This window comes from Oncorhynchus gorbuscha, linkage group LG19 (genome assembly GCF_021184085.1).
Source record: "Oncorhynchus gorbuscha isolate QuinsamMale2020 ecotype Even-year linkage group LG19, OgorEven_v1.0, whole genome shotgun sequence".
NCBI lineage: Eukaryota > Metazoa > Chordata > Actinopteri > Salmoniformes > Salmonidae > Oncorhynchus > Oncorhynchus gorbuscha.
The window spans coordinates 44,013,765-44,039,921 of NC_060191.1; the positions used below are offsets into that span (position 1 = coordinate 44,013,765).

General features: G+C 43.5%; 1 protein-coding gene across 1 annotated transcript in view; it reads left to right on the top strand.

The window, feature by feature from the left end:
• Nucleotides 1-218: 218 nt before the first annotated feature.
• The window catches only part of snx19b (sorting nexin 19b), a 35,628-nt gene continuing 9,689 nt past the window's right edge, over nt 219-26,157 (top strand). The window contains exons 1-9 of the mRNA XM_046313579.1: nt 219-386; nt 825-2,540; nt 2,817-2,955; nt 3,076-3,176; nt 5,131-5,250; nt 5,930-6,036; nt 7,604-7,697; nt 7,817-7,988; nt 9,266-9,395. Coding sequence (XP_046169535.1) covers nt 855-2,540; nt 2,817-2,955; nt 3,076-3,176; nt 5,131-5,250; nt 5,930-6,036; nt 7,604-7,697; nt 7,817-7,988; nt 9,266-9,395 — 2,549 coding nt within the window. The 5' untranslated portion in view covers nt 219-386; nt 825-854. The remainder of the gene's footprint in view (nt 387-824; nt 2,541-2,816; nt 2,956-3,075; nt 3,177-5,130; nt 5,251-5,929; nt 6,037-7,603; nt 7,698-7,816; nt 7,989-9,265; nt 9,396-26,157) is intronic.

Sequence of the window (26,157 nt, forward strand, 5' to 3'; positions counted from 1 at the left end):
ACTGGTACTGTATATTTAAGCTCGGAATAATTCTTATTTGGATGGAAAACCGACCTTTGCATTTTAGCCTACGTAGTTAGAAATTACGTCGCATTCCTTAATTCGCTCCATAGCGTTATGGAAAAAGGGTTTATTGGATTAATGTGGCAACTCTCTTGCTGTGGAGAGAAAAATTTGCATCAGTTTTGAGACGTCATTGACTAGAATTTTGTGGACCTGGCAACCCTGGTCAAGAGATACGGGAAGTAAACAAACTGATGGAGCTGTCAAAAAAAGAAAACAAGACGTTGCCAGCTTCTTGCAAGTGATACAGTTGCCATGACTGCTTGTATCATTTTATTTGTCGTACTTTCCGGAACATCAAGCTAGGGGTACATTTGACGAAGGTAAATTTAGCAAGGGTAATTTAGCTTGGCTAGCTAGCTAACGTTACTGTAGCAAGCTAACGAAAGGAAAGATGACCCGGCTAGCAAACTAACAGTAGCTTCCCACCCCCACCATGAATAACCAGACATCTCATCATATCAACAATATATCATCAGTTAATTGTAAAGTCAATGTGTCATTACAAAATCGTTAGATGAAGCTAGCTATGTGGATTGTCACTTTTACATGGCAACAAGCTAACGTTAGCTAGGTCCACTCCACTGGCTGCTACTAGCCAGAGCTACTCAGCTAACCAGGCAATAATACCAATTCTTCCTGTAGGTTTCAGAGAAGAAATGTAGTTTATCACAGATAATAAATTCACTAGCTATGTCTGTGTTGCCTGGTACATCATGTAAAAGGAATCTAACGTTACTTATGTTATTTATTTTTTGTAGACACTGAATATAAAAGTCACATGAAGAGCCATGTCTCACACTCAGTCCGAGACTGTTGGCCCAAATCAGTGGACCATGGCGGAGCTACTGGGTCAGAGGAGCCTACTGGGCTTTGGAGCTCTTCTGACATGGCTGATTCTCTTCCATTTACTGGTGAATGTATGGCTGCTGTGTGTCTTCACCAGCCTCCTGGTGGTCATGGGAGGCTGGCTGGGATCTCAGGCTGTCCTGGACTCCAACAGAGTTGTTCACCTAGAGCGGTTCATCACATTGGAAAGGGTCCCTCCTTTGCCTGAGAGTGAGCGGCAGCTAGACCACGAGATACAGACCACCGTGCGCAAGATAATCAGAGACTTTGTGTCCTCCTGGTACTGCATAGTGTCCTCGGAGCGGCACTTTGAGGTCGAGGTGCAAAGTGCCATGTACTCCATGGCGATGGAGCTGAAGAATCGGTCAAGAAGAGTGGACAGGAAGGTCCTAACCCAGAGGGTTTTGGACCTGTGTGGCGGCCACCTTCAGAGCTACCTGAGAGCCAAAGAAGTCATGGCCGAGCTGAAGAGGCAACCGGATGGAGAGAACAGCCTCTGGAAAGCATACTCCCGGGTCTGCACACCTCACCCTGCTGTGAAGAGCTCGGCCATGGAGGTGAACTACGCCAGGGCTATTGTTGACCTGCTGCTGCATGTCCTTGTCCCACTGCCTCACCTGGAAACCCGAACGGGGAGGTTTGTGGTCGGAGAGCTCATCACGTGCAATGTCCTTCTCCCCTTCATTACGAAACTATCGGATCCAGACTGGCTAAACCTGTTAATCGTTTCCATTTTCACCAAGTCAAGTATGCAAGCCCCCAAAGCCTCAGAACCACCAAAAACACCATCACTGCCACATCTCACTGTCTTAGAGCAGGATCAGCCCCAGCAAGACGTTCAGGTCCCTTGCTCTTTACCCTTAAGGATCCTATCAGAAACACCTAACGACACAGAGGCTGCCACACCCGAGTTGGCTGCTTACGATATCATCGACTCGGCAGAATTGTACTGCCCTCAGAATAATATAGAGGAAGAAGAGCCTCGACAGGCTAGACAGTACATTGGTATCTGCCCAATGGACTACCTGAGACCAGTCAAATCCAACCCGTTCTACCAAGAGACCGACTCAGACCTGGACTCTCCTCTGACAGATTTCAAGAGGAGCTCAATGGAGTCCCTGGTTCTGATTGGTGCAGAGGAAGCGCTGTCGGACCGGTTTCGAGAGTGTGCCACGCCCACTGACATCAGCAGCGTCATGGATCTGGAAGATGACCTCCGGGTTTACCCTGGTCTAGCCGAGGTCACTTCCTCCCCCAAAGTCCTGGTCTCTGAACAACAGGATCACCCCGAAGCCTTCGCTAACGTGTTGTGCACCACGGCCGAGGACGTTCCCTCGAGTTTCAGCAGCTTCCAGGACCTGGAGATGAGGGACAGCGGCACTAGCCCAGAGAGAGAGCTGCTGAGCGTAGACCTGGCGGTGGGCTGCCACTCCAACGGGCTGACGGCGTCGGGGAGTGGCCCTCTGCAGACCTCCTCCCCCATGGCTCCCCTGCCCTCCTTCAGCTTCGAGCCCCTCAGCAGCCCCGAAGGCCCCATCATCATCCAGAACCTTCGAATCCCCGGGACCATCACGGCCAAGGAGCACCGTGGCACCGGCTCGCACCCGTACACTCTCTACACGGTCAAGGTGAGTTATTATTGCAAGGTGAATTTGTTTGTTGTTTAATGTTTGGAGAACAGTATGGAGAACATTACATGTTGGTGGTTTGAATATGCTAGGTTACATATGTGTCTTCATATACGCTGCTTAAAACAACTTATTCTGATCATTGATGAGGTGTGTTGGTTTTAAGGCCAGAACACAGAGTAGAGGAAAGAAAAGGGAAGTAGTGGAAAGGGAAGTTTCGGGGTTATTTTTGTCTATATTAATCTAGTTTGTTTTGTGCTAAAACACATCTTTCAGTATGAAACAGCAATGGACTCTAATATCCCAGGGTCTATCCAGCCAGTTGCCTATCACACGGTCAACCGGCGATATAGTGAGTTTCTCAACCTACAGACCCGCTTGGAGGAGAAATCAGACTTGCGAAAACTCATCAAAAGTGAGTATTGTTATCTGAACAATGACAGGCGTTTTCAGGCGTTTTAGTTCCATGTGTCATGTGGAACTAGACTGGGTGTTTTTCTTACAGCTTCTAACTGATCTCACTAACATGGTTTAGATGTGAAAGGACCAAAGAAAATATTTCCAGACTTGCCGTTTGGTAACATGGACAGTGACAAAGTTGAGGCCAGGAAAGGGCTGCTCGAGACTTTCCTCAAGGTTGGTAACATCTTAACTCAAGCCTTGGGAATTAAAACAATATGTTTTTGTTAGTTTTGTACTTTGTAAACTGCATGTATTATACACTTTAATGTAATATTTCTCATTGCCATATACAGTTGAAGTCGGAAGTTTACATACACCTTAGCCAAATACATGTAAACTCAGTTTTTCACAATTCCTGACATTTAATCCTAGTAAAGATTCCCTGTCTTAGGTCAGTTAGGATCACCACTTTATTTTAGAATGTGAAATGTCAGAATAATAGTAGAGAGAATGATTTATTTCAGCTTTTACTTCTTTCATCACATTCCCAGTGGGTCAGAAGTTTACATACACTCAATTAGTATTTGATAGAATTGCCTTTAAATTGTTTAACTTGGGGTCAAGTGTTTCGGGTAGCCTTCCACAAGCTTCCCACAATAAGTTGGATGAATTTTGGCCCATTCCTCCTGACAGAGCTGGTGTAACTGAGTCAGGTTTGTAGGCCTCCTTGCTCGCACACACTTTTTCAGTTCAGCCCACAAGTTTTCTATGGGATTGAGGTCAGGGCTTTGTGATGGTCACTCCAATACCTTGACTTTGTTGTTCTTAAGCCATTTTTCACAACTTTGAAAGTATGCTTGGGGTCATTGTCCATTTGGAAGACCCATTTGCGACCAAGCTTTAACTTCCTGACTGATGTCTTGAGATGTTTCTTCAATATATCCACATAATTTTTCATCCTCACTTTTTTGTGAAGTGCACCAGTCCCTCCTGCAGCAAAGCACCCCCACAACATGATGCTGCCACCTCCGTGCTTCACGGTTGGGATGGTGTTCTTCGGCTTGCAAGCCTCCCCCTTTTTCCCCCAAACATAACGATGGTCATTATGGCCAAACAGTTCTATTTTTATTTCATCAGACCAGAGGACATTTATCCAAGTAGTACAATCTTTGTCCCCATGTTCAGTTGCAAACCAAAGTTTTGCTTTTTTATGGCGGTTTTGGAGCAGTGGCTTCTTCCTTGCTGAGCGGCCTTTCAGGTTATGTTGAAATAGGACTCGTTTTACTGTGGCTATCGATACTTTTGTACCTGTTTCCTCCCGCATCTTCACAAGGTCCTTTGCTGTTGTTCTGGGATTGATTTGCACTTTTTGCACCAAAGTACGTTCATCTCTAGGAGACAGAATGTGTCTCCTTCCTGAGCGGTATGACGGCTGCGTTGTCCCATGGTGTTTATACTTGCATACTATTGTTTGTACAGATGAACGTGGTACCTTCAGGCGTTTGGAAATTGCTCCCAATGATGAACCAGACTTGTGGAGGTACACATTTATTTTCTGAGGTCTTGGCTGATTTCCTTAGATTTCCCCAGGATGTCAAGCAAAGAGGCACTGAGTTTTAAGGTAGGCCTTGAAATACATCCACAGGTCCACCTCCAATTTACTCAAATTATGTCAATTAGCCTATTAGAAGCTTCAAAATCCATGACATCATTTTCTGTTTAAAGGCACAGTCAACTTAGTGTATGTAAACTTCTGACCCACTGGAATTGTGATTAAGTGAATTATAAGTGATATAATCTGTCTGTAAACAATTGTTGGAAAATTACTTGTGTCATGCGCAAAGTAGATGTCCTAACCGACTGCCAAAACTATAGTTTGTTATCAAGAAATTTGCGGAGTGGTTAAAAAACAAGTTTTAATGACTCCAACCTAAGTGTATGTAAACTTCAGACTTCAACTGTAGATCTGAGTGAAATTTATTTGGACGAATTAACATAATGTTCATGACATTACAAAATCAAATACTATTTTATTCATCACGTGCTTCGTAAACAACAGGTGTAGACTAACAGAAAGCAAGCATTTAACTGTTCGTCTACCTACACCTGTTGTTTACGAAGAATGTGACAAATAAAATGTTATTTTATTGTTACTTGAAAACTAACACTCAACTCCCCCATTTTTCAGCAACTTTGTGCTATACCCGAAACTGCCAACAGTGAAGAAATGCAGGAGTTCCTTGCTCTTAATACAGATGCAAGAATTGCCTTTGTCAAGAAGCCGTTCATCGTATCACACATAGACAAGGTATGTGTTATTGATAATCACTTTAATTAACTAGGCCTGTATGCATTAGAAACAAGGAGATGCTGTACAGAAAACCTCAATGCAGAGAGTGAGGAACTTAAGAGGCATCAATATCGCACTCCCAAACATTTTACTTCCCCTGTAAATGATAATGGTGAGAAGTTTGAATGTTTTTTCAATATTCATGTTCCATTCCCGATTATGCGTAATCACGGTAGCATCCACAACAGTGTAGAAGTGCTCAGAAACATCATATCATTTTATTTACAGTAAAAGTCACTCCATAATGACACAATACATGATTTACCATTCATTTCTATTGGGCACAAAATATTCTGAAACATAACCAAAACAAACTAAGTCTGTGAAGTCACAAGTTTAATATAGTCATTGCGAGTTAGGAATATGGGACAAAAATACTAAACCTTTTACTCAATTTAATACACTATAATAGGGGGACTAAATACATAAAGTGTGTTCATTTCTAAACGGTTAAACACATATGTATGAAAATACCCTCAGATAAAAGGTGACATTATGCACTGTCGCTTCATATAATACATTGGATCTCAAATCCAAAATGCTGGAATATAGAGCCAAATGAAACGTTTTTGTTTCACTGTCCAAATACAGTAAATACATAGGTTGAGTGTAACTGTGTGAACAAATGGCTCTGTAGATTGTGGACACCTTGAAGACGGCGTTTCCTCGCTCAGAGCTACAGAGCCCTACAGAAGACATGGACGGAGACTCTGAGGGAAAGCCTTCCTCAGATAAGAAAAACAAGTAAGTCAAATGAACTCCTCCTTCTGTAGAACAATACAATAAATGGTGTCTCAATAATAGAGTCAGAGTTGGAAGTAATGGATCACATGTATTAGGTAATCACATACTAATGTTTATGTAACTGTAATCAGGCCAGATTACATTTTTTAAATGTGTAATTGGATTACAGTTACATTCTTAAAAACAGCTGATTGCACTACTTCTTTTAATATCAAGATGTGGGCTGTAAGTGTTTGCCTCAAACACACAGAAATGGCAGATCTTTGAAAGCTGTTTTGAGCCCCACTGCTTAGAAGTCACTTTTCAGTGGGAATGGAAGCTTTTCCTTTCTGCTCGAATCTATTTTGAAATCTGCCTAGTTTCGTTTCACGGGAATGTTTTTCACCACAAAAAAAGTCACAAAAAAAGTTTGTGTATAAAGTTCATTTTTGATGAGGCAACACCCTTTTCACTTCCCAAGAACTGGCATGACAGATATGACAAACCGCTACTTACTGCTAAATCTCAAGTTTCAGTGGAAATGAGTACACTGAAATCTACCTATCTGTCTGTCTTGGAAGTCATACCAGGGGCGAAGACTTCGGCTACCGAACTTCGTCATGCTTCAAGACAACATTTTGTGTGCTCAAACAGCCCAAAAAGCTTCTGCTGAACACCAAAACGTCCCAAAATGTTGTCATAATATATTCTCGAAATGTTTAGACTAGGAAGCTTACAGTAAGCTTTAGAGGGAACTGATTGTTCTGCAAGATAAAGTTACGAGGCAGATGCTGATTTATCAAGGCGTTAATCCAAAAGTAATCAGTTTACATTATTCAATTTGATTAATCCAATGGATTATTTTACAAGTGACAGTTATTGTCATGTAATCTGTATTTACATTTTTCAAGTCCAACCCTGAATATATACACTGAGTGTACACACCATTATGAACACCTGCTCTTTCAATGACATAAACTGACTAGGTGAAAGCTATGATCCCTTATTGATGTCACCTGTTAAATCCACTTCAATAAGTGTAGATGAAGGGGAGACAGGTTTATGAAGGATTTTTAAGCTCTGAGACAATTGTGACAAGGATTGTGCATGTGTGCCATTCAGAGGGTAAAGTGTCATTCAGAAGGTGAAGTGCCTTTGAACAGGGTATGGTAGTAGGTGCCAGGCACACCGGTTTGAGTGTGTCAAGAACTCCAACGCTGCTGGGTTTGTCACGCTCAACAGTTTCCCGTGTGTATCAAGAATGATCTACCACCCAAAGGACATCCAGCCAACTTGACACAACTGTGGGAAGCATTGGAGTCAACATGGGCCATCATTCCTGTGGAACGCTTTCAACACCTTGTAGAGATCACACCCTGAGGAATTGAGGCTGTTCTGAGGGCAAAATGGGGTGCAACTCAATATGAGGAAGTTGTTCTTAATGTTTTGTACACTCGGTGTAGGTGGGTGGGTGGATGGATAGGTGTGTGTGTGTGTGTGTATGTATATATATGTATACATTATGAAATGTGCATGACATTTTGTGAAATGAATTGCTATAAAGTTTGATATGTGTGTCTGTTTACAGGTCCCGGCTAAGGTTCTCCAGCAAAATCACCCCAGTCCTTAATGTGTCTGACATGAGGCCTAAAGTGCTATACTGCCTAGATGAGGGGAGCACAGTAAGTACTTCACTGTACTGTGGCCTCTCGTCTACAGTGACGATTGTTGCATGACATTTTGTTCTAAGAGTTTTTAATCCTTAAACACATGAATGTTTGTCATGCTTCTCTTTTTGCAGGGGTTTAACGGCCTGTCGGTTGCTGGTCTAGAGGCCTTTATTAAGGAGCAGGAACTAGCGGTGATGTGTGACGCAGAGGCTGAGAGGGAAGGCTGTCCGGGCCTCAAAGGAGAAGTTGGAGGCTGTGGGTGCACGCGGAATCATTTACTAGGCACATCCATTCAAGACTCTGGTAAGGACTGTGTAGAGAATGTGGATATTTTAGAAGTTGTGGGTGCGTAAACTTACACAATGACACCTCTCACAATATTGTTCAATGCCCCATTAGTTCAATACAGGAACTAAGTTCATGCAAAAATCTTGGCTTGTGCTAATGGATCTTTACGTTATGACCGCTTTCTGTTCATCCCGGCAGTGTCTGTTTGTACGTGCGTGAATGCATGCTTCTTACTGTGTGGACAGACAGACGGACAGAGTGGCGTGATTGTGAAGTCAGGGGAAGCACAATTCCGCCCACATCTTCCACTCCAGACTGAGCTTGACTGGCTCATTCATTGTGAAATTATGTTTTTTAGTGTACATAAAAACAGGATTTGCTACTTTTCTTACTTGGTTTAAGTTCAGTTTCTGGCCCGGTCTATGAATATTCAGTGTTTTAGAATGTGGACCGAAGGTTTAGGTCCTCTAACTGATCTTGCCTCTTACTTCTATCTCCACACATGGAAGACTAGCAGTCTATTGTATGTCACAAAATGGTGATCTCATTGACTTCATATGGACTTCATATGGAAACTATCTCCCACGACTCGACATTGGAATGAGCATGTTCCTTTTTAATTGAATCCAAATTGCTAGGGCTTCCATGTTTAACGTCTGCTCAATGTCTTGTCTGAAGGAGATGCGTTTCAGATGTGGGCCAGACTTTCATGGTGAGCCGTCTGGTTCACTCTCACTGATCAGACAGGTCTGAAACATCCAGATCACTCCTGAACATTTCAAGGTTGAAAAGTTAACCTGAATGATGTGACCAGCATACCCATGCAGTACTATAATGTCACCACTAGAGGGAAGTATTGGCAAACATTTGTTGGGTGTATTTTTTTGTCAATGCTGAGAAATCTGTCCAGGAGCAAGAGGTTACTGTTTCAATGTTTGACATTGTGTTTATCATAGGTTTTTCCTTTTTACAGATTTCCTCCGACAAATTTTGCCAATAATGTTGACATACAGTAGATATCCAACTCTTACATGAGGCTTTAGTGTTTTGTGATTTTCATATTTCATAGCCAGAATGTTATTTAGTATTTTTGGTTGAAAACTGAGATGCAGTTGCTTTCTCTAAATGATTTTACTTTGGACCAATGCTAATGCATGGTAAATAGGCTTCAAACCTATGGTGTTTATTGTGCTTGTTTCAAGAATGTAGGCTACTTTGTAAAGTGTGCATATGTGTGTGTGCATGCGTGTCATTTCCATGTGTGTGTGTGTTTTTGTGGCATCTGTCCACAGTGGCGGAGACGGCCCTGGCTGACGTGGCCCTCGACATCATGTGTCTGCTAATGAAGGACCAGTGGAGCTGGCTGTGCACCGACAACATCCGGAAGACCATCCGGCTGCTATTTGGAACCCTCATTGACAGGTACTGTACTGATGCATGGACCATAGAAATATAATTATTACTCTACTCCATTCTATTTCTATGGCATGGACAGCCATAGAGCACATGTCCTCCAAAACTAGTTGACATCTGTCACAACTTACCAGTCAGCCACTGGCCTCCCATATCTAGTACTGTATATCAGAACATATGGAAATCAGGAACCGAAATGGACCTTTTCAGAAGATTGACTGTGAGTGGATTTAATTTTGACTTACTGTGCACCCAAACTCTTATTAGAATGAAGCATTTAGCAAAAGGCTTATGTGGATACAGTATTGTTCCAGTATTATTTTGTCAAACAAATATCTCAAAGAGTTTATAAAAAGGGCCGACGTGGTTGTTGTTGTGGTGTCTGCTGAATAACTGGAAACTGTTCCTCTAATGTGCAAGAATACAATCTCTGAGCTTGTAAAGAATTTGCACCTCAGCAATGTTGTGTACTGGGACCAGAGCATGTGTGCGAAGTTGTGCGGTCAGAAATCCCGCTCATCGCTCACTGAACTATGCTTGTGCTCCACTCCGGCGCCCCACGTCCTTTACAACGGCCCTGCTAAAAAACACTGCTCCAGATTCGCTCCATTCATTAAAATCGCAGTTTAACCAATTTTGTGATTACCTGGACCTATCATTTAGATTTGAAGTATTGAAACCAAACCATATGATTTGAATGAAACGTATTTCAATAAACAAGAAAAGGTGACAGCAAAAAACAGTCACATTAAAGGCTACATGTCATATTAAACAGCATATAAACACTCTAAATAGGCCAGGAGCCAGACAGGGAGCCTAAGAAGCATCGTTCAGAAGGAACGAAAATGAATGATTTAGACTTTATTATTATTATTATTATTAGCTGATTATTTCAAGGTTATAGCCTCCAAATAAATAAATGGTGAAGCATTTGTGAGTGAGACACGCTAGGCTGGCATGAACATTAAGCGCTCAGCATTTAAACAACATTTCTTTGTATTCAATTATTATAGTCTATAAATTGTGCATAAAGGCTATGACTTACTTACAAGTAAATAAAATGAAGAATGTCTTAGGCCTATTCACTTTTAGAAACACGAATTTGGCCAGAGTCTGTGGCTCATGCGACGGTGCCTGGAGAGCTTGCCTTCTTACCTTCTCTGCGCTTGCAGAGCCACTAGGGATGCTAAACACCCTTTGGGCCACTTGCCAGGCTGGGCAGGGATGCAGGGTAAAAATATATATATATATAGGTAGGCCGAAAGGTTTTTAGGGAAAATAACCCAATCAAAACAGAAAGCTCCTTGAAAGACATTATATGTCAGGCCTATTGGGCCAAAATCAATGATATCCTATTCTATAGATAAAAGAACCAAAATCAATGATATCCTATTCTATAGATAAAAGAACCAAAATCAATGATATCCTATTCTATAGATAAAAGAACCAAAATCAATGATATCCTATTCTATAGATAAAAGAACCAAAATCAATGATATCCTATTCCATAGATAAAAGAACCAAAATCAACCAAACTTTTACGAGATCAGATTTTTTGATTATAAATACTTTGCTATAATGACACTTTGCTAGCTACCCACCTCATTCCTTTCCGTTAGCAAGTGCACACAGTAAGTACACCATCATGCTTCCGAGATGCATGTCTTTTCAGATTCCATAATGGTTCTTTAGTTGTGGACACCACATCACCGCACTCCCTCTCTCACTCTTGGTCCTCCTGATCTTTGGAAGTCACCTTGATTTTGCACCGGAGTGTTTCACAAGTTTCTTTATGAAGATATTTAGTGAACTCCATGACAGTAGCTAAAGCAAGGGGCTGTAGCAGCACACAAGTAGACTACAGATGCATGCTGGGCTGGGCATGTCCTGAGCTCGTGAAGTGAGCGAAATTGGAGTGGGAGAGTAGTCCGCTGCTCCAACTTTTGGGGAACTCGCTCCACGCTCCAGTCAAATTGGTCACGCTCCTCTCCTCGCACATATGGGACAGGTATGTTGGCTCTTCGGAGGGTAATCGTTATTTTGGCGGTCAAGTAGCCTGTCACTTTGCATGCCTCTGTGTGTCATAGTCATTTTTTTGAAAGGGTAGTCTCAAGCAAAGGGAGATTTTTCTCTAATTCTCCAATGACCTTTCGCCTCTCCCCACTTTCCGAGTCCGACATGCTCTCAATCAGGGCTAGACGCACAGACACACACACATTTCCGGTACCCACAAGGATAGCAATATACACACACACACGCACGCAGTTATAAACGTGTCTGTCATGGTCCCTTCAAATGGCTTCACAATAATACCATCTGTCAGGAGCTCATATTTTAAAGGAATGTTTTTCCTTTTGCTCTGAGACAGATGTTTTCTTCACATTTCACAGAGTCCCGTTATTTATTTCACGTTGCAAGTTTACAGTGATTTGGAAGATATACAGTGGGGCAAAAAAGTATTTAGTCAGCCACCAATTGTGCAAGTTCTCCCACTTAAAAAGATGAGAGAGGCCTGTAATTTTCATCATAGGTACACTTCAACTATGACAGACAAAATGAGAAAAGAAAATCCAGAAAATCACATTGTAGGATTTTTAATGAATTTATTTGCAAATTATGGTGGAAAATAAGTATTTGGTCAATAACAAAAGTTTATCTCAATACTTTGTTATATACCCTTTGTTGGCAATGACAGAGGTCAAATGTTTTCTGTACGTCTTCACAAGGTTTTCACACACTGTTGCTGGTATTTTGGCCCATTCCTCCATGCAGATCTCCTCTAGAGCAGTGATGTTTTGGGGCTGTTGCTGGGCAACACGGACTTTCAACTCCCTGCACTGTATTAATCACTTTGAAAATCAATTATTTCCATGTTTCCTCAACCTGCTGTTCTATAACTTTCCACAGTGCCTCTGTGGAAAGTTATGTGTTATGCAATTAGTTGCTTCTGTTTCCATTTCTTTGTGGGAAAACTGATTTTGAAGCAGTAGGTTCTTCTCTGCTATGATCAGTAGGCCTACCAAGTTATCCTAAAGCTTAATAGACCCTAATGATAGTATCTTGATAATGCATTTCATCTTAATTGACAACATTTATTTCTGGAGTCCTTGTGTATTAGAAGCAGTTTGGAGAACTCTGCCTGAATTCACAAAGCGTCTCAGCAGAGCTGATCTAGGATCAGCCCCCCCCCCCCCCCATCCATATAATCATATTCATTCTGTGGCGGCAGGATAGCCTAGTGGTTAGAGCGTTGGACTAGTAACCGGAAGGTTGCAAGTTCAAACCCCCCGAGCTGACAAGGTACAAATCTGTCGTTCTGCCCCTGAACAGGCAGTTAACCCACTGTTCCTATGCCTTCATTGAAAAAAATAATTTGTTCTTAACTGACTTGCCTAGTTAAATAAAGGTAAAATATTCATTCTGATCAAAAAGGCTAAACTGATCCTATATCAGCACTAGTCTGAGATTAAGCATACTGGATGGTGTATAAACGCTTGACCTCGTTCCATTCAAAATACATATCGGTGATGCTGTGATAATGCTTAGGCTAACTTGTTTTCCTAATGAGATTTTCTCCTCTGACTCTTGCCGCTCTGACGACTTTTACGAGGGTTTCCGTTTCGACAGGAGCATCGGAAAGTATCGTATCACAGGGGCCCCTGGGCCTTGATGTGTGAGCTGAGCCTCAGCCAGACTGGGATGTGATTGGCCATGTGCAAAGACCGATCCTGTTTTATGAAGTCGACGCTTCCTAGTCTTCATTCTAATTCTATGAGGAAAAACTGTTTCTCTTTCAGATTAATAGAATGATTTTGATTAATGTAATGAATGTTGCTTTTTTGAGAAGGTAGTTTTGAGGTTGACATTTTGAGTTTAGGCTCATTAAACTTATTTTCTTGAATGGAAAGAGAGGTACTTCTGGTGTCGTCAAGGTACCTCTGGTTGGCTTCCCTTCTCTGAGAATGCCTTCAGCAACAACTTCACAGAGGTTCGGTCATAGATGGGTATAGCTGACCCTGTAGCAGTAAACTCAACATGCATACAATTTTCTCGGGTTTGTGTGATCTAAGTGACCTAACCCTCCCTAAAGACAGAGGGCCCTGTATTAGTGGCCCCTGTGTTGTTGGTCCGAGCTATTTAAAGCATCAGTCTGTCAGCAGAGACTGTTCTCACTGGCGACTAGTCCTCTCATCTTTTTACATGTTGCTCAGCTATGCTAGCTATACCCTAACAGACAGGCCTAAGAGCCTCTGGAGATAGCAGTAGAGGAAAACACGTTTTTAATTCATTCACTCTTTTAAATTCTCTAACAAGGGAAAGGTTAGCTAGGCTAAACGGTTACTAGGCATATAGCTTTGGCTACTGTTGACTGTACTGTCTATCTGTTCAGGTTTTCGAGACACTACCGAATTTGATTAAAGGTTCGTAGTACTTCTCAGTACAGTGCATCGATGACTTCAGAGTTTTTGAGTTGTTTACTTACAGTTACAAAATTGAAACGCGAATGAAACCAGCGCTAAACCTATTTAATATGACAGAAGCTTTTAGTAAAATGCAAAGGAGATGCAGTCTATGGAAACCCGGTCCATGACTGTCACCGGTACCGCTTGCATGTCTGCTCTGCTTTAATCAAGAACCGCTAGTGGATGGAGCCGGACTCCAACACACAACGTCTGTGTGATGAATTTGGCTGGAGACATGCTCTCGTAAATGGGGTCTAAGGCATTGGTTAGGGAGATGCATAATTTTATAGACTGGAAACTGGGACAATCTAAGATGAAAATATTCACCCTTAGACAGAAGTCTGGAAAATCCACTCGAGGCCAGATTTGTGTCTTTTTGTCTGTACATGAAGCAAGCACAATCTTCAGAGGAACGGCATCGAAGGAATGACTGACAATCTTATAGCATTGAACAATACGCCTCATATACTGTCCGGTACATTTGGTAGGAGTGTGTCGCTAGCAACACCAAGGTCATGGGTTAAGTTCCTACAGAGATCACATACTCAATTTATGCACTGATTTGTAACTCTCTTTGGATAAAATCATCTTCTCAGTGACATTATATATACTGTAGCCTCACAGGGTACAGCAGCAAAATGATCTTTGTGCTTTGTGAATGACAACAATTTAATATACACAGATATGAACTTCACACAAACAGTCCTTTCACTCTGTCTGGTTTCTGAACAGTGGGTAATGTCGTAAGTGTTAAATATGCCACATTTCCCCATAAGGTGGTCCCAAAGGGTGATGATATGCTTGTTTTGTTATGTGCAGTATCCTTCAGCCATCAGTGTACTTAAGGGACCATCTTAAGCCAAGGGAATCTGAGATCTGTTTTGCACGACATGGCTCTCAAATGTGTCCAGATGCATTTCCAAAGGGAGAAGAGGTGTTGAGAAATAGGTGTCTGTGTCCTTCTCCACTGTTTTGTATCACATCGCCTGTACCATGTTCCCATTCTCTTTCATTTTCACCCTTTAGCCCCTGTCTTATTATCAGTTCAATAGAATGATAGTTTCCTCTTTTTTTGGTCATTTTGGATCCCACTTCTGACACCTGTAGTTTGAGACGGGGGCATGCCTATATAGTACTGGACTGTTGTTCTAGCATCCAATGTCAGTCTTACTGGCATGACATAACGGTGGTACATGAAGGGATGATTGAAACCTCCCAGTAGTCAAGTTGAATGAAGTAGCTGAACTTCGGTGCAACCTTTTGCCTCAGCTGAGCACAGTTGATAACATATTCCAGTGTGGAACATTTTGCTCCCCCAAGTCCAGAAAATACTTCATATTTGGGTAATGAATCGACAGCAAGCCAAGTATGACCCTTGACAGAATAGACAAAGTACAGGTGTTCCCTGCTGGAGTGGCACCTGAAATACCCTACGACTCCATCACCACACGGCCTTCTTTCTCAGGACGTTGAATGGTGCACTTGTTCGTGGTGGAGGTGAGGTGGCAAACAACTCTACTGTACGTTTGACATGTTTAACCCAGTTGAGGACCAGTCTGACCACAGCTTGTACAGCCCGGCTCTCCAGCTCTGCTGTCATGTGTGGAGCAGATCCGTGCGGTGACATGTTTTGCCATGTCAAATGGGTCATTTGCACTGTAGCGTACAGCAGGGCTTCCCGCCAATTCCACAGCCGACATCCATTTTCGGAGGGGAAAGATGGAATGATGGGTCCTGCCAGTATACTGGTGGACAGGCCCAAAATGTTACAGATGTGTATTACTGTTACCCAATAGTTTGCTTGAATTATTTTTATTTAGCACCTATAAAAACACCAGCTGTTTCAAGGCAATGTTTTTCTGTTGGTGTCCTGTTATGGATTCCGCCTTTTCCCCGTATTGACTTTTTATTTCTCCCAACTTACATTTTTCATTAGCCGTCTTTTTGGGGAGGTGTCAAAGCGGATTTTTTTATTTATTGATCCAGAGTTAAGTGTGAGGCCTTGTTGTTCTTTAATGGTGAATGCTTTTCATTGACAGCCATGGCGAGTTCAGCTGTTCAGCCTAAATAATTGGCCCCAAAATAAGCATCCTTCAGAGGTGGTGGTTTCTAACAGTGGTGCTGGTTAGTTTCATTGCACAGAGGGTCTTCCTGTGCTTCATACTCTTGAGTTAGGAGTCATTCACCCAGCAGTGAAGGAGGGGTGGAGGAAGACCCCATTGCAGGCGCCCAATTTTTGTTTGATTCCACTACACTGGTGGTCAGGCCATTGGTTTCCAGCAGATTTGGCAGAGCAGGAATGGAAAAGAGCCCTGTTATGTAGCCTTATCACTCGTTGTTCCGTTGAGGAGGTGTGACATCCCCAACAGTCTGTTCTGACACGGCACCCTCTTCAACAGTGTGATCATGCTGTCCGAGACAAAGACAATGAGCAATATCAGTGTTGAACTTGTACCCAATGGAAAGTCCATTGATGGAGGGAAAGTTCCTCGTGACCATGTTGCAATCAGGTTTGGGCCAGGCTGCATTGGTTCCATCGTTACCCACCACTACTTAACAGCTTGGCTGGCGGAAAGTGTCCGGACACTCTGTATGGGTTCTAGTGATCTGCCAGGCAAGGATCAAGTCTTGGTGAGTTTTATTCCCCCCCTGCCGAAGCAAACGTTCTGAAATACATTGTTCTATGCTGTATTCCACCTAGTTCATTCAGCTAGCTGTGTCTGTAGGATACCTGCAATTTAAAACATGCTTATATCAGACATATTGACTTCCTGTTGGTTTTTGGTTTAAAAGTACGAAAGTTAGCGGTTTGGGACAGTGGCTAGGTCCAGGGGACCTGTATTGTTTGTTTCCTGAAAAGTGCACAACCAGCAACACGATCTGAGGCTGGGTAAAATGAGCCCTGATAAGCGATAAACACAAGTCAGCGGTTGGCTCATTCCTCTGTTCATACTTCAGCTTTCCTTTTTATTCCACCTGAGCTGCACGGGGACGACGTGCTCTGTGACGACAAAACCAAAGGCATAGTTCTGCAGTGACTCGGACTCATAAAAAAGTTGTTGGGTAATTTTAGTTCAAACGGATCAATGCTCTTTTGACCAAAAATGGTAGTCTTCAGCTGAAGCAATGCAGCCCAGTGTCAACAACATGAATAGTTGCAGGCACAACTTGACAATATTTTATGCAGATACTAGCCTGACTGGCCATCTGTTTTCTTTATTACTGATTCCTGGCCAAGCATTCAATCGATATTCTCTTAAACTAAGGAATTGAAACTAATTAATTCAACAGTTAAAGTTATTTTGATTGGGCTCTGATTGTAATTGCCTTCACTGGTATTTCTTTGTATTGAATCATTTATTATGTGTAGCATCTGAGTTCTAAAGTCAAATTATACTGTAGGCTAGTTAGTATGGGCAAGGTACAACCATGTGTTAGTTAAAGAGAGCCATGTGTATTGAAATGTTGGATTACCCTAGTAGGTTATACCAGTGTTTCCCAAAGTTGGTCTGTGGTATTGTAGATGCAGCATACTGCATTTATAGTGGACTCTTAACTGCAGTTATACTGACACGTACTGCAGTGATACTGCACTCTGACTGCAATCCACTCTGACAGCAATCTTTTTTCGTAAGGATGGGATCTTGGCGAGCACAGCTCCTCCCCATCACCCTCTCTCGGTCCGTGCTTATCTTGGGCTGGCGGTCGCTCATGGCTCCTGGTATTCTTCTCGTCGTGTGCCGCTCTGACCACAAGGAAATTCTGCTGGGTGATTTTCTTTTCAGTATGACATGTCACCTGCTGCCGTAAATTGCTCTGTCCTGGCAAGCCCCAACCCACAAGTAATTACTAACAGAGAGGAATACTGTCTGGCAGGTTCCTCCTCTCATTTCTCATGTGAGAGACGTGCATTTCACCCAGACTGACTGGTCTGCTACTACGTCTTCTATAACTGTCTCGGGCTGCATATATTCAATCACTCTCCTTTACTAATATGTATGGAAGTGAAGGGTTTGCGAATGACAACGATGAATTGAAACAAGCTATTGGCAAAGTAACTCATGCGACAGGCATGCGACAGGCATGCGACAGGCATGCGACAGGCATGCGACAGGCATGCGACAGGCATGCGACAGGCATGCGACAGGCATGCGACAGGCATGCGACAGGCATGCAAATACTGTTTCTGACTTCTATGAGCTGTGTTGCCTGTGTTAGGTGTCAAGCCATTACCCAAATCCTATTGGAATGTTAGGTGTATAACATTTTCCTTATACTTTCTTTGGTTTCCACGGCATTGCAGTATCCAATCTTCCTCAACTCTATCCCATTTCCTGTAATTGAGTATCTTTTAGATAGTCTGCAACGAGAGAATTATTCTGGTGGTTTTCATGGTAGCTTAAATGCCGTAGTCCTCCGGACCACAATCGTTGGTATCGACATACATTGTTACCAGAAATTGGTTCAAGGAAGTCTGCCCTATGCGCAAGTGAATCAAAGGGGGATATGATCTTCAGTCTGAGAGACTATTAGCAGGAAAAGGGCACTTTGAGGTGGATGTTGGAGAGACACAGCCTCTAACTGTCCCTGGCGCGATGCACTAGACTGTGAAATCAGCCTTTCTGAAAACCTGCCCCAGCCACACACGGTCGGTAACTTTAGATGTCAGTGTGTTGACCAGCCGATGAGATGCGTTGTCACGACACTCCCAATAAAAACAGCCCCTGACACACACAAGACACACGCAGATGCACACACACAGAGATATGTCTTACTATATTTGTGAGGACCAACAATTGGTCCCCATTCAAAATCCTATTTACCTAACACAAATTCTGAACCTAACCACAAACCCCTAAGCCTAATTATAACCATAACCGAACCCCAAAATTGTATTTGTACAAGGGAGGACAGCAAAATTTCCTCACTTCTCTGAATTTGAGTTGGTTTACTTTTCTTGTGAGGTCTTCTGGTACTCACAAGTATAGTCAAACGTGCACACACACATACACCGACATAGCACGGATGGGTTAGATGGTGGATGTAGACGGTGATCTGATGATGCCAGACCATACCTGGTTAGGCTAGGCCAGCCTGCGCCTCAGTGGAAACAGATGCTTCAAATGCCTGTGGAGGCCAGAGGAGACCTAGGTAATACTTTACTATACTGTGCTGCTCCTGCTACTGCTGGCCTTTCTGGCTCACGATCCGCCTGGAGTCTGAAGGCTGCCTGGAGGCCTCAGTCTGCCAGACACCTTTTGGATGCTAATTGGCTCAACAGAGGTTTCAACGGAAGATGTTAGCACAAGACCTGGGTGTAAAACAATAGTGCTTGAAATCTTTCCAATACTTAAGCTGTGCTTGATTGAGCTCGCCTGGTGGAATGGGACCACTGAAATAGTTCTAAGAGTGCAAACCCCACCCATCTGGCACATTCCAGGCAGGCTCAAGCAAACACAAGTATTCAAAATGTTTCAAATACTTTTTGAACCCAGGTCTGGTAAGCACTAGTTTTCTGATGCAGTGCTCTCCTCACTTACCCAGGCATGCCAGAATGATTAGGACACCAGACACCATACAAGGTTTTCAGAATAAAGACCACAGTGGAGATGGATCTATTTGAAGAGAAATGCACCCCAGATGATCACACTCCTCCATTTTTACCAGGAAGTTGGCTGTATAGAGTGGGGCTTTTACTAACACTTCATTACAACATTGGCCAATTTGGCTGACTGCTTATTTTGTCCCATCCAAATGACTTCCCACTCTTGGAGGTGGTTACGGTAAGCACAGCTCAAGTCTGCCACGTGGTTATTTTTACCAAGCACTTTGTGCTGTAATATCAACACTGGAAGTGTATTGAATGCATTCCATGAACAATCACAGAGGAGACTGCCATTATAATGAATTTAAGAAACTTAAAGAACTCTCTGGCAACAAGATAACGATGGCATTTGAATAGCTCGAGCTATCAAGTTATAGTTAACCCTTGATAGTCTATGATTCTGCAATTAAAATATTTCGCAAAAGGCTTCTGAATCTTTGTTAACATGTGGTTCTACCATCCTTTTTCTTATTCATTAAGTATTTTTACCTCTTGACCATTTGTGTGCAAAGAACAGAGGGAGATTGTTAAGGGATTTTGGATTGCATCGTGTGAGTTTTAATGAAATGCTCTCCATGTCTCTACTACAGATTCGGATTGAAAGCAATTTGTTAAGCTTGCCTAATAGGCCAATGTAGAAGCACAACATAGTGTGTTCTGTTGAGGTCGATAGGGGTTATTTGAGGTGTTCACCAAGCTATCAGTCTCCCTCTGCTGATCACACTGTGCTCGCAGGCCTATGTGCAACCACACGTGTTCACAGGACTTCACACACAATATCCACCCCTGGTTTTTAAGTCTCATGAGTCTCCCTCCAAGGCATTGTCAGATCCAGAGGAGAATTCTAACATTGCCCCCTAAGCCCCTTTTAGTGGGAGCTGCAGTGAGCCAAGTAGTGTGTGTCTATAGTATGGCTGCCTTGCTAAAGCTCTTCATAATGATGCTCCAGCACTGCCACTGAATAGCCCCCACTCTGCTATGTCATTATTTGTCAGCCCCCCAACCTCTATTCCTTATGAGGTTCTGCTGGGCCTGTAATTAACATGAGTCATACAGCGGCAGACTTCCCGTAAGTCCTTTCCAATTTATGGACAGTCAAGATGTTGGGTCATAAGAAAAGAATATGTGCTCTTCCCTGTGAGCTCTCAAGTGAAGAGGACACAGCTTTTTTATGGGGGGGGGCAACAGCCTGACTGTTTATAAGTTGAAAATTATGCCCCTGTCCCCCACACCCCTCATCACACAGAACTATCAGCCTTAAACCCCCCCTTTTCTAGACATATATAGACAGTTGAGTTTCCTCTAGCAGACATCCGACAGGACTCGTCAGAGAGAGACAGACCTCTCAAGAGCCCCTCGATGATGCGCCTTATTGCTCAGGCCATCTGCCCAATGTTCTCCTCTTTCGGAGATGTAAACTCTGGCTTGGCTTTGATTTAAGCCAGAGATCTCTCCTCTCGTACTTTACACAAACTTCTGATGTAGCACTTGGCCTTGAGGGCTGAGACTAATTGAGACCCAGAGTACACAATTTCTTGGCTTCACATCGATGTGCAGAGATGTTATCAGGGTCGAGATGCAGCCGCAGCGCCTCTGACTGAAGTAGAGGTGCTTTTACCGCTGTCGAGGAAGAAAGATGAGATGACATCCGTCTGTCGGAAGACCTTTCTGTTCCCTTTTATCCCAACTCAAGCTTCTAAGTTGTTTCTTTTTGCTTATGGTTAAAGTTCCAAATAGACGTTTTGTGGATGTGTCATTAGCGCTCTGATACATGGAGAATGGCATGGTGTTTCAGGTGATCGGCAGTTAGCGGTGGCCTAGCCATACCAGTTTCTATTGTCTTTGGACTGAGGAGTAGCATGCATTTTGTTGTTGTACGATATGGTGGTCTCTTTGGTCAGAAATAATCCCCAGCTGTCCCCCTTTCCAGCCAGTGTTGTTGGTCTGTAGCTAAAGGCCATGTTCGTTCATTATAAGGCTAGCGCGTTTTTGCAGCACAGCCCATCTGGAGCCACTTTGGGGATGCAGCCGGCGGATAAAGACGGCGCTCTCGTATTACCAGCCGTACTGTAAATACTTGTTTATTTGTTTGTCTTTCACTCTTTATTACGTCCGTGTGGTTGTGTTGTTTCGTTTTTTACAAACAAATGAGTCCTCCATTAAAGGGATACTTTGGGATTTTGGCACTTCCCCAGAGTCAGATGAACTCGTGTATACTATTTTTATGTCTGTGTCCAGTACAAACTAACGTTAGCACAGTGACTGGAAGTCTAAGGGTATCTACATTTACATTTACATTTAAGTCATTTAGCAGACGCTCTTATCCAGAGCGACTTACAAATTGGTGCATTCACCTTATGACATCCAGTGGAACAACCACTTTACAATAGTGCATCTAAATATTTTAAGGGGGGGTGAGAAGGATTACTTTATCCTATCCTAGGTATTCCTTAAAGAGGTGGGGTTTCAGGTGTCTCCGGAAGGTGGTGATTGACTCCGCTGTCCTGGCGTCGTGAGGGAGTTTGTTCCACCATTGGGGAGCCAGAGCAGCGAACAGTTTTGACTGAGCTGAGCGGGAACTGTACTTCCTCAGTGGTAGGGAGGCGAGCAGGCCAGAGGTGGATGAACGCAGTGCCCTTATTTGGGTGTAGGGCCTGATCAGAGCCTGGAGGTACTGAGGTGCCGTTCCCCTCACAGCTCCGTAGGCAAGCACCATGGTCTTGTAGCGGATGCGAGCTTCAACTGGAAGCCAGTGGAGAGAGTGGAGGAGCGGGGTGACGTGAGAGAACTTGGGAAGGTTGAACACTAGACGGGCTGCGGCGTTCTGGATGAGTTGTAGGGGTTTAATGGCACAGGCAGGGAGCCCAGCCAACAGCGAGTTGCAGTAATCCAGACGGGAGATGACAAGTGCCTGGATTAGGACCTGCGCCGCTTCCTGTGTGTTCCCGATTAATTCCATCCATATATATCCAAAATGCCAATTTATTTGGCGCGTTTGATCAAGAAAAAAACGGTTTCAACTTGCGCAACGTGACGACAAAATATCTCAAAGGTTACCTGTAAACGTTGCCAAAACATTTCAAACTACTTTTGTAATACAACTTTCGGTATTTAAAGTAAATAATCGATAACATTGAAGACGGGATGATCTGTGTTCAATACAGGAAGAAAACTAACATGCTAGCAGATACCCATGGACTTCCAGTCATTGAGCTAAAGCTAGTTAACAACTTCCTTCAAACTGCACGCAGACACATGAAAATGGCATCGCACAAGTTCCTCTGACTCTGGGGAAGTAGATAAACGGCCTTGTTGCCAAAATCTTGAAGTATCCCTTTAAGACCCTTGGAATCTTTCCCTGGACCTTATATTAGGTGTTTGAGGAGTAAAATGCTCTTGTTGTGTATGACATAGGCTTTACTATTGTTGATGCAAATGATAACTGTGAGCTAAAGCAGACCCGTTGCACGGAGGAGGAACACTTTGTCTCAGTCCAGTGTGCCTCTGGGTTTGTGGAACAGTCTGTTAACATGTAATGAGTTGTTTAAAGGCTGGCTACAGACCTCCATTCCCAGTTTGATTATTCTGCGAGCTAAATAGATTGATGGAATTCAGCTCTTTGGCTCCCTTGGCATCTTGCTCTGTTTGGCAACAGCATTGTGGGAATTCAACTAGCAGTTGGATGGATGGATGGACGATGGCCTTTTTTTGTTTAATTACCCAGTGCAGACACAGTACACCTGCATTCACTAACACCTGCACCCTGGACATGCTTAAAATCCATCAGTCTGACTTTTTACTCAATGTCATTTTGAGTCTTGAGTGAAGTGGAAATGCATCATATTTTTCTTAGGTCATCTAGCCAATTTTTAAGCGTTGTCGTAATTTAAAGTCAAGTGTGATGCAGGATTTGAATGGGTTTGTTAATTAATTAGTACGCAATGTCTGCTAGTTCAGCTGTGCTGGAGTCCGACGTTAGAGAAAGTAGTCATTTTATTTCCCCCATTTGTTTGAGCTCCATAAAAACACTTTCATGTCTTCCTCCACATTATTCTTTGAAAAAGTGTTTTTACTATTGGCTGCCGAGTCCCAAGTCCTTGTGCTATTTTCACCCAAGACTTTAGAATAACAACTACAGTTTATGTGATTGGCACCGGATGGTTTTACACAGATCACATGGAATGAGTGTTAGTCTGAACCCAGACAGGCCTCGCGTTTTAAACTGGTTTGACAGGCTCGCATCCCACTGCCATGGCAGAATATCCCTAACAATAAAGCACAGGTTCTTCATCCTCAAGTGCTATAGGGCCTTCTTCATGATGGACTTCTCAATCCTAAAGTCCTCATTTTGATAATGGTCTACGTCACGTGTCAAACTCATTCCACGGAGGGCTCAGTGTCTGCAGGTTTTCGCTCCTCCCTTGTACTCGATCGATGAATTAAGGTCACCAATTAGTATAGAAATCCTCTCACCTGGTTGTCCATGTCTTAATTGAGAGGAAAAACCAAAAACACAGACACTAGGCCCTCCACGGAATGAGTTTGACACCCCTGGTCTACGTTTAAAAAAAGCCAAGGAGATGCTTTTCCATTCATTTTTTTTCATTAACCCTGTGTGTGTCAAGGTCAGAATGAAGGTCAGAGAGTGGTCCACTACTTCTATCATCTCACTTCAAACAGCTAGCGAGTTTCAACAAGGGTTCCAGTGAGGAGAAATGACAATCAACTAGCAGAGCCAATATGCTCCAAATCTGCTGATGTTAAAGGGTTCCTCCCAGCATGTGCATCAGGGTCGGTCACTGTCTGTCACAGACGATGAATGAACTGTCTTTCTCACTCCCCTTTCCATTGCCCACCAGAAACAACACCATGTCGTGGGCTGTGTCAATTAGGCACTTCAAAATAAACATAGTTGTCACGTTGATGTTTTTGCAGTGTCAGAAGAAATCAAGGCACCTATTAGAATTTGAAACGGGATTGTTTAAACATGGCTGGCTACGGGAGAGCTTTTAGTAACCCCTTTTTTCCCCATTCTTCCTGAGGTGGAGAAATGTATTCCCTGCTAATGCTGCGTGTCCCTGTCAAATCCGCCGCCAGTCAAAATGGACTGCACTTCATAAACGGCCCGACGGGTCAGCAGTAGGAATAAAATGTACTACTGTTGATTCCGAACAACTCGCTTTTTTTAGTTCCATCTCCTTACATTAGCTGTGGTCCAACGTCAGCCCTTAAATGGTTTGTCTGGACCAGTGCAGCTTTTGTCTTCTTGTTATCCCAGCGAGGCCTGCATTCCATCCACCAACACTGATGTTGAGTGGCTGGTTAGCTATTGCACTTTGTGTTGCATCATTTTCCTCAATGATACTGTAATATGTACTGTATTATTGTATTGTATTACAAGTATGTGGTGGTGGGAATTGGGTGCCGTTCATCGATATAGCAAGATGCACGATCTTTTCCAGAGACAACATCGCCCACTGTGTAGACTTACTTATTCGGTTGGTTTCCCTGCATGGTTACTCATGGCAGGAGACCTTCACCAGGTGCACCGAGTCAGGGCGAGGTTATTTCAACGTGAACATGACTTACTCTGATGCCGACTGTGAAAGACATCACCGCTCTGAGTGTTTCCAGGGCCTCCGTGTTTCCTGATGAAATAGTGCAGTCGGGCTGCTATAAATCTCCTCAGTGACTGGGTAGGAGGAGCTGGAGTGACTGCTCCTTCCCCAAGACATAAACCACGACCGCATGCATGTCAGACCAGACCAGACCAGACCAGACCAGCCCTCCCATGACATTATAGACTGGGGAGACTTGGGAGGTTCCCAATGCTTTCAGCAGGATCTGCCGCAATGTCCAAAGATTTTCCCAAATGAGGGGAAAAAATAATGTTTGGCTGAAAGAAAGTATGTTTGGCCTTGGCAGCTCGTGCCCACGTCTATGTGTTTTCGACTCGACTCCACTGTTTTGTCGCCGTAAGAGACCATGATTTAGGCTGATGCGCTTGTCTCCGCTGTTTTGTCGTCGTAAGCGACCATGATTTAGGCTGATGCGCTTGCCTCCGCTGTTTTGTCGTCGTAAGCGACCATGATTTAGGCTGATGCGCTTGCCTCCGCTGTTTTGTCGTTGTAAGCGACCATGATTTAGGCTGATGCGCTTGCCTCCGCTGTTTTGTCATCGTAAGCGACCATGATTTAGGCTGATGCGCTTGTCTCCGCTGTTTTGTCGTCGTAAGCGTCCATGATTTAGGCTGATGCGCTTGCCTCCGCTGTTTTGTCGTCGTAAGCGACCATGATTTAGGCTGATGCGCTTGCCTCCGCTGTTTTGTCGTCGTAAGCGACCATGATTTAGGCTGATGCGCTTGCCTCCGCTGTTTTGTCGTCGTAAGCGACCATGATTTAGGCTGATGCGCTTGCCTCCGCTGTTTTGTCGCCGTAAGCGACCATTATTTAGGCTGATGCGCTTGCCTCCGCTGTTTTGTCGTCGTAAGCGTCCATGATTTAGGCTGATGCGCTTGCCTCCGCTGTTTTGTCGTCGTAAGCGACCATGATTTAGGCTAATGTGCTTGTCTCCGCTGTTTTGTCGTCGTAAGTTACCATGATTTAGGTTGATGTGCTTGCCTCCGCTGTTTTGTCGTCGTAAGTTACCATGATTTAGGCTGATGCGCTTGCCTCCGGTCGGTACTGTATGTGGCATTGAACAG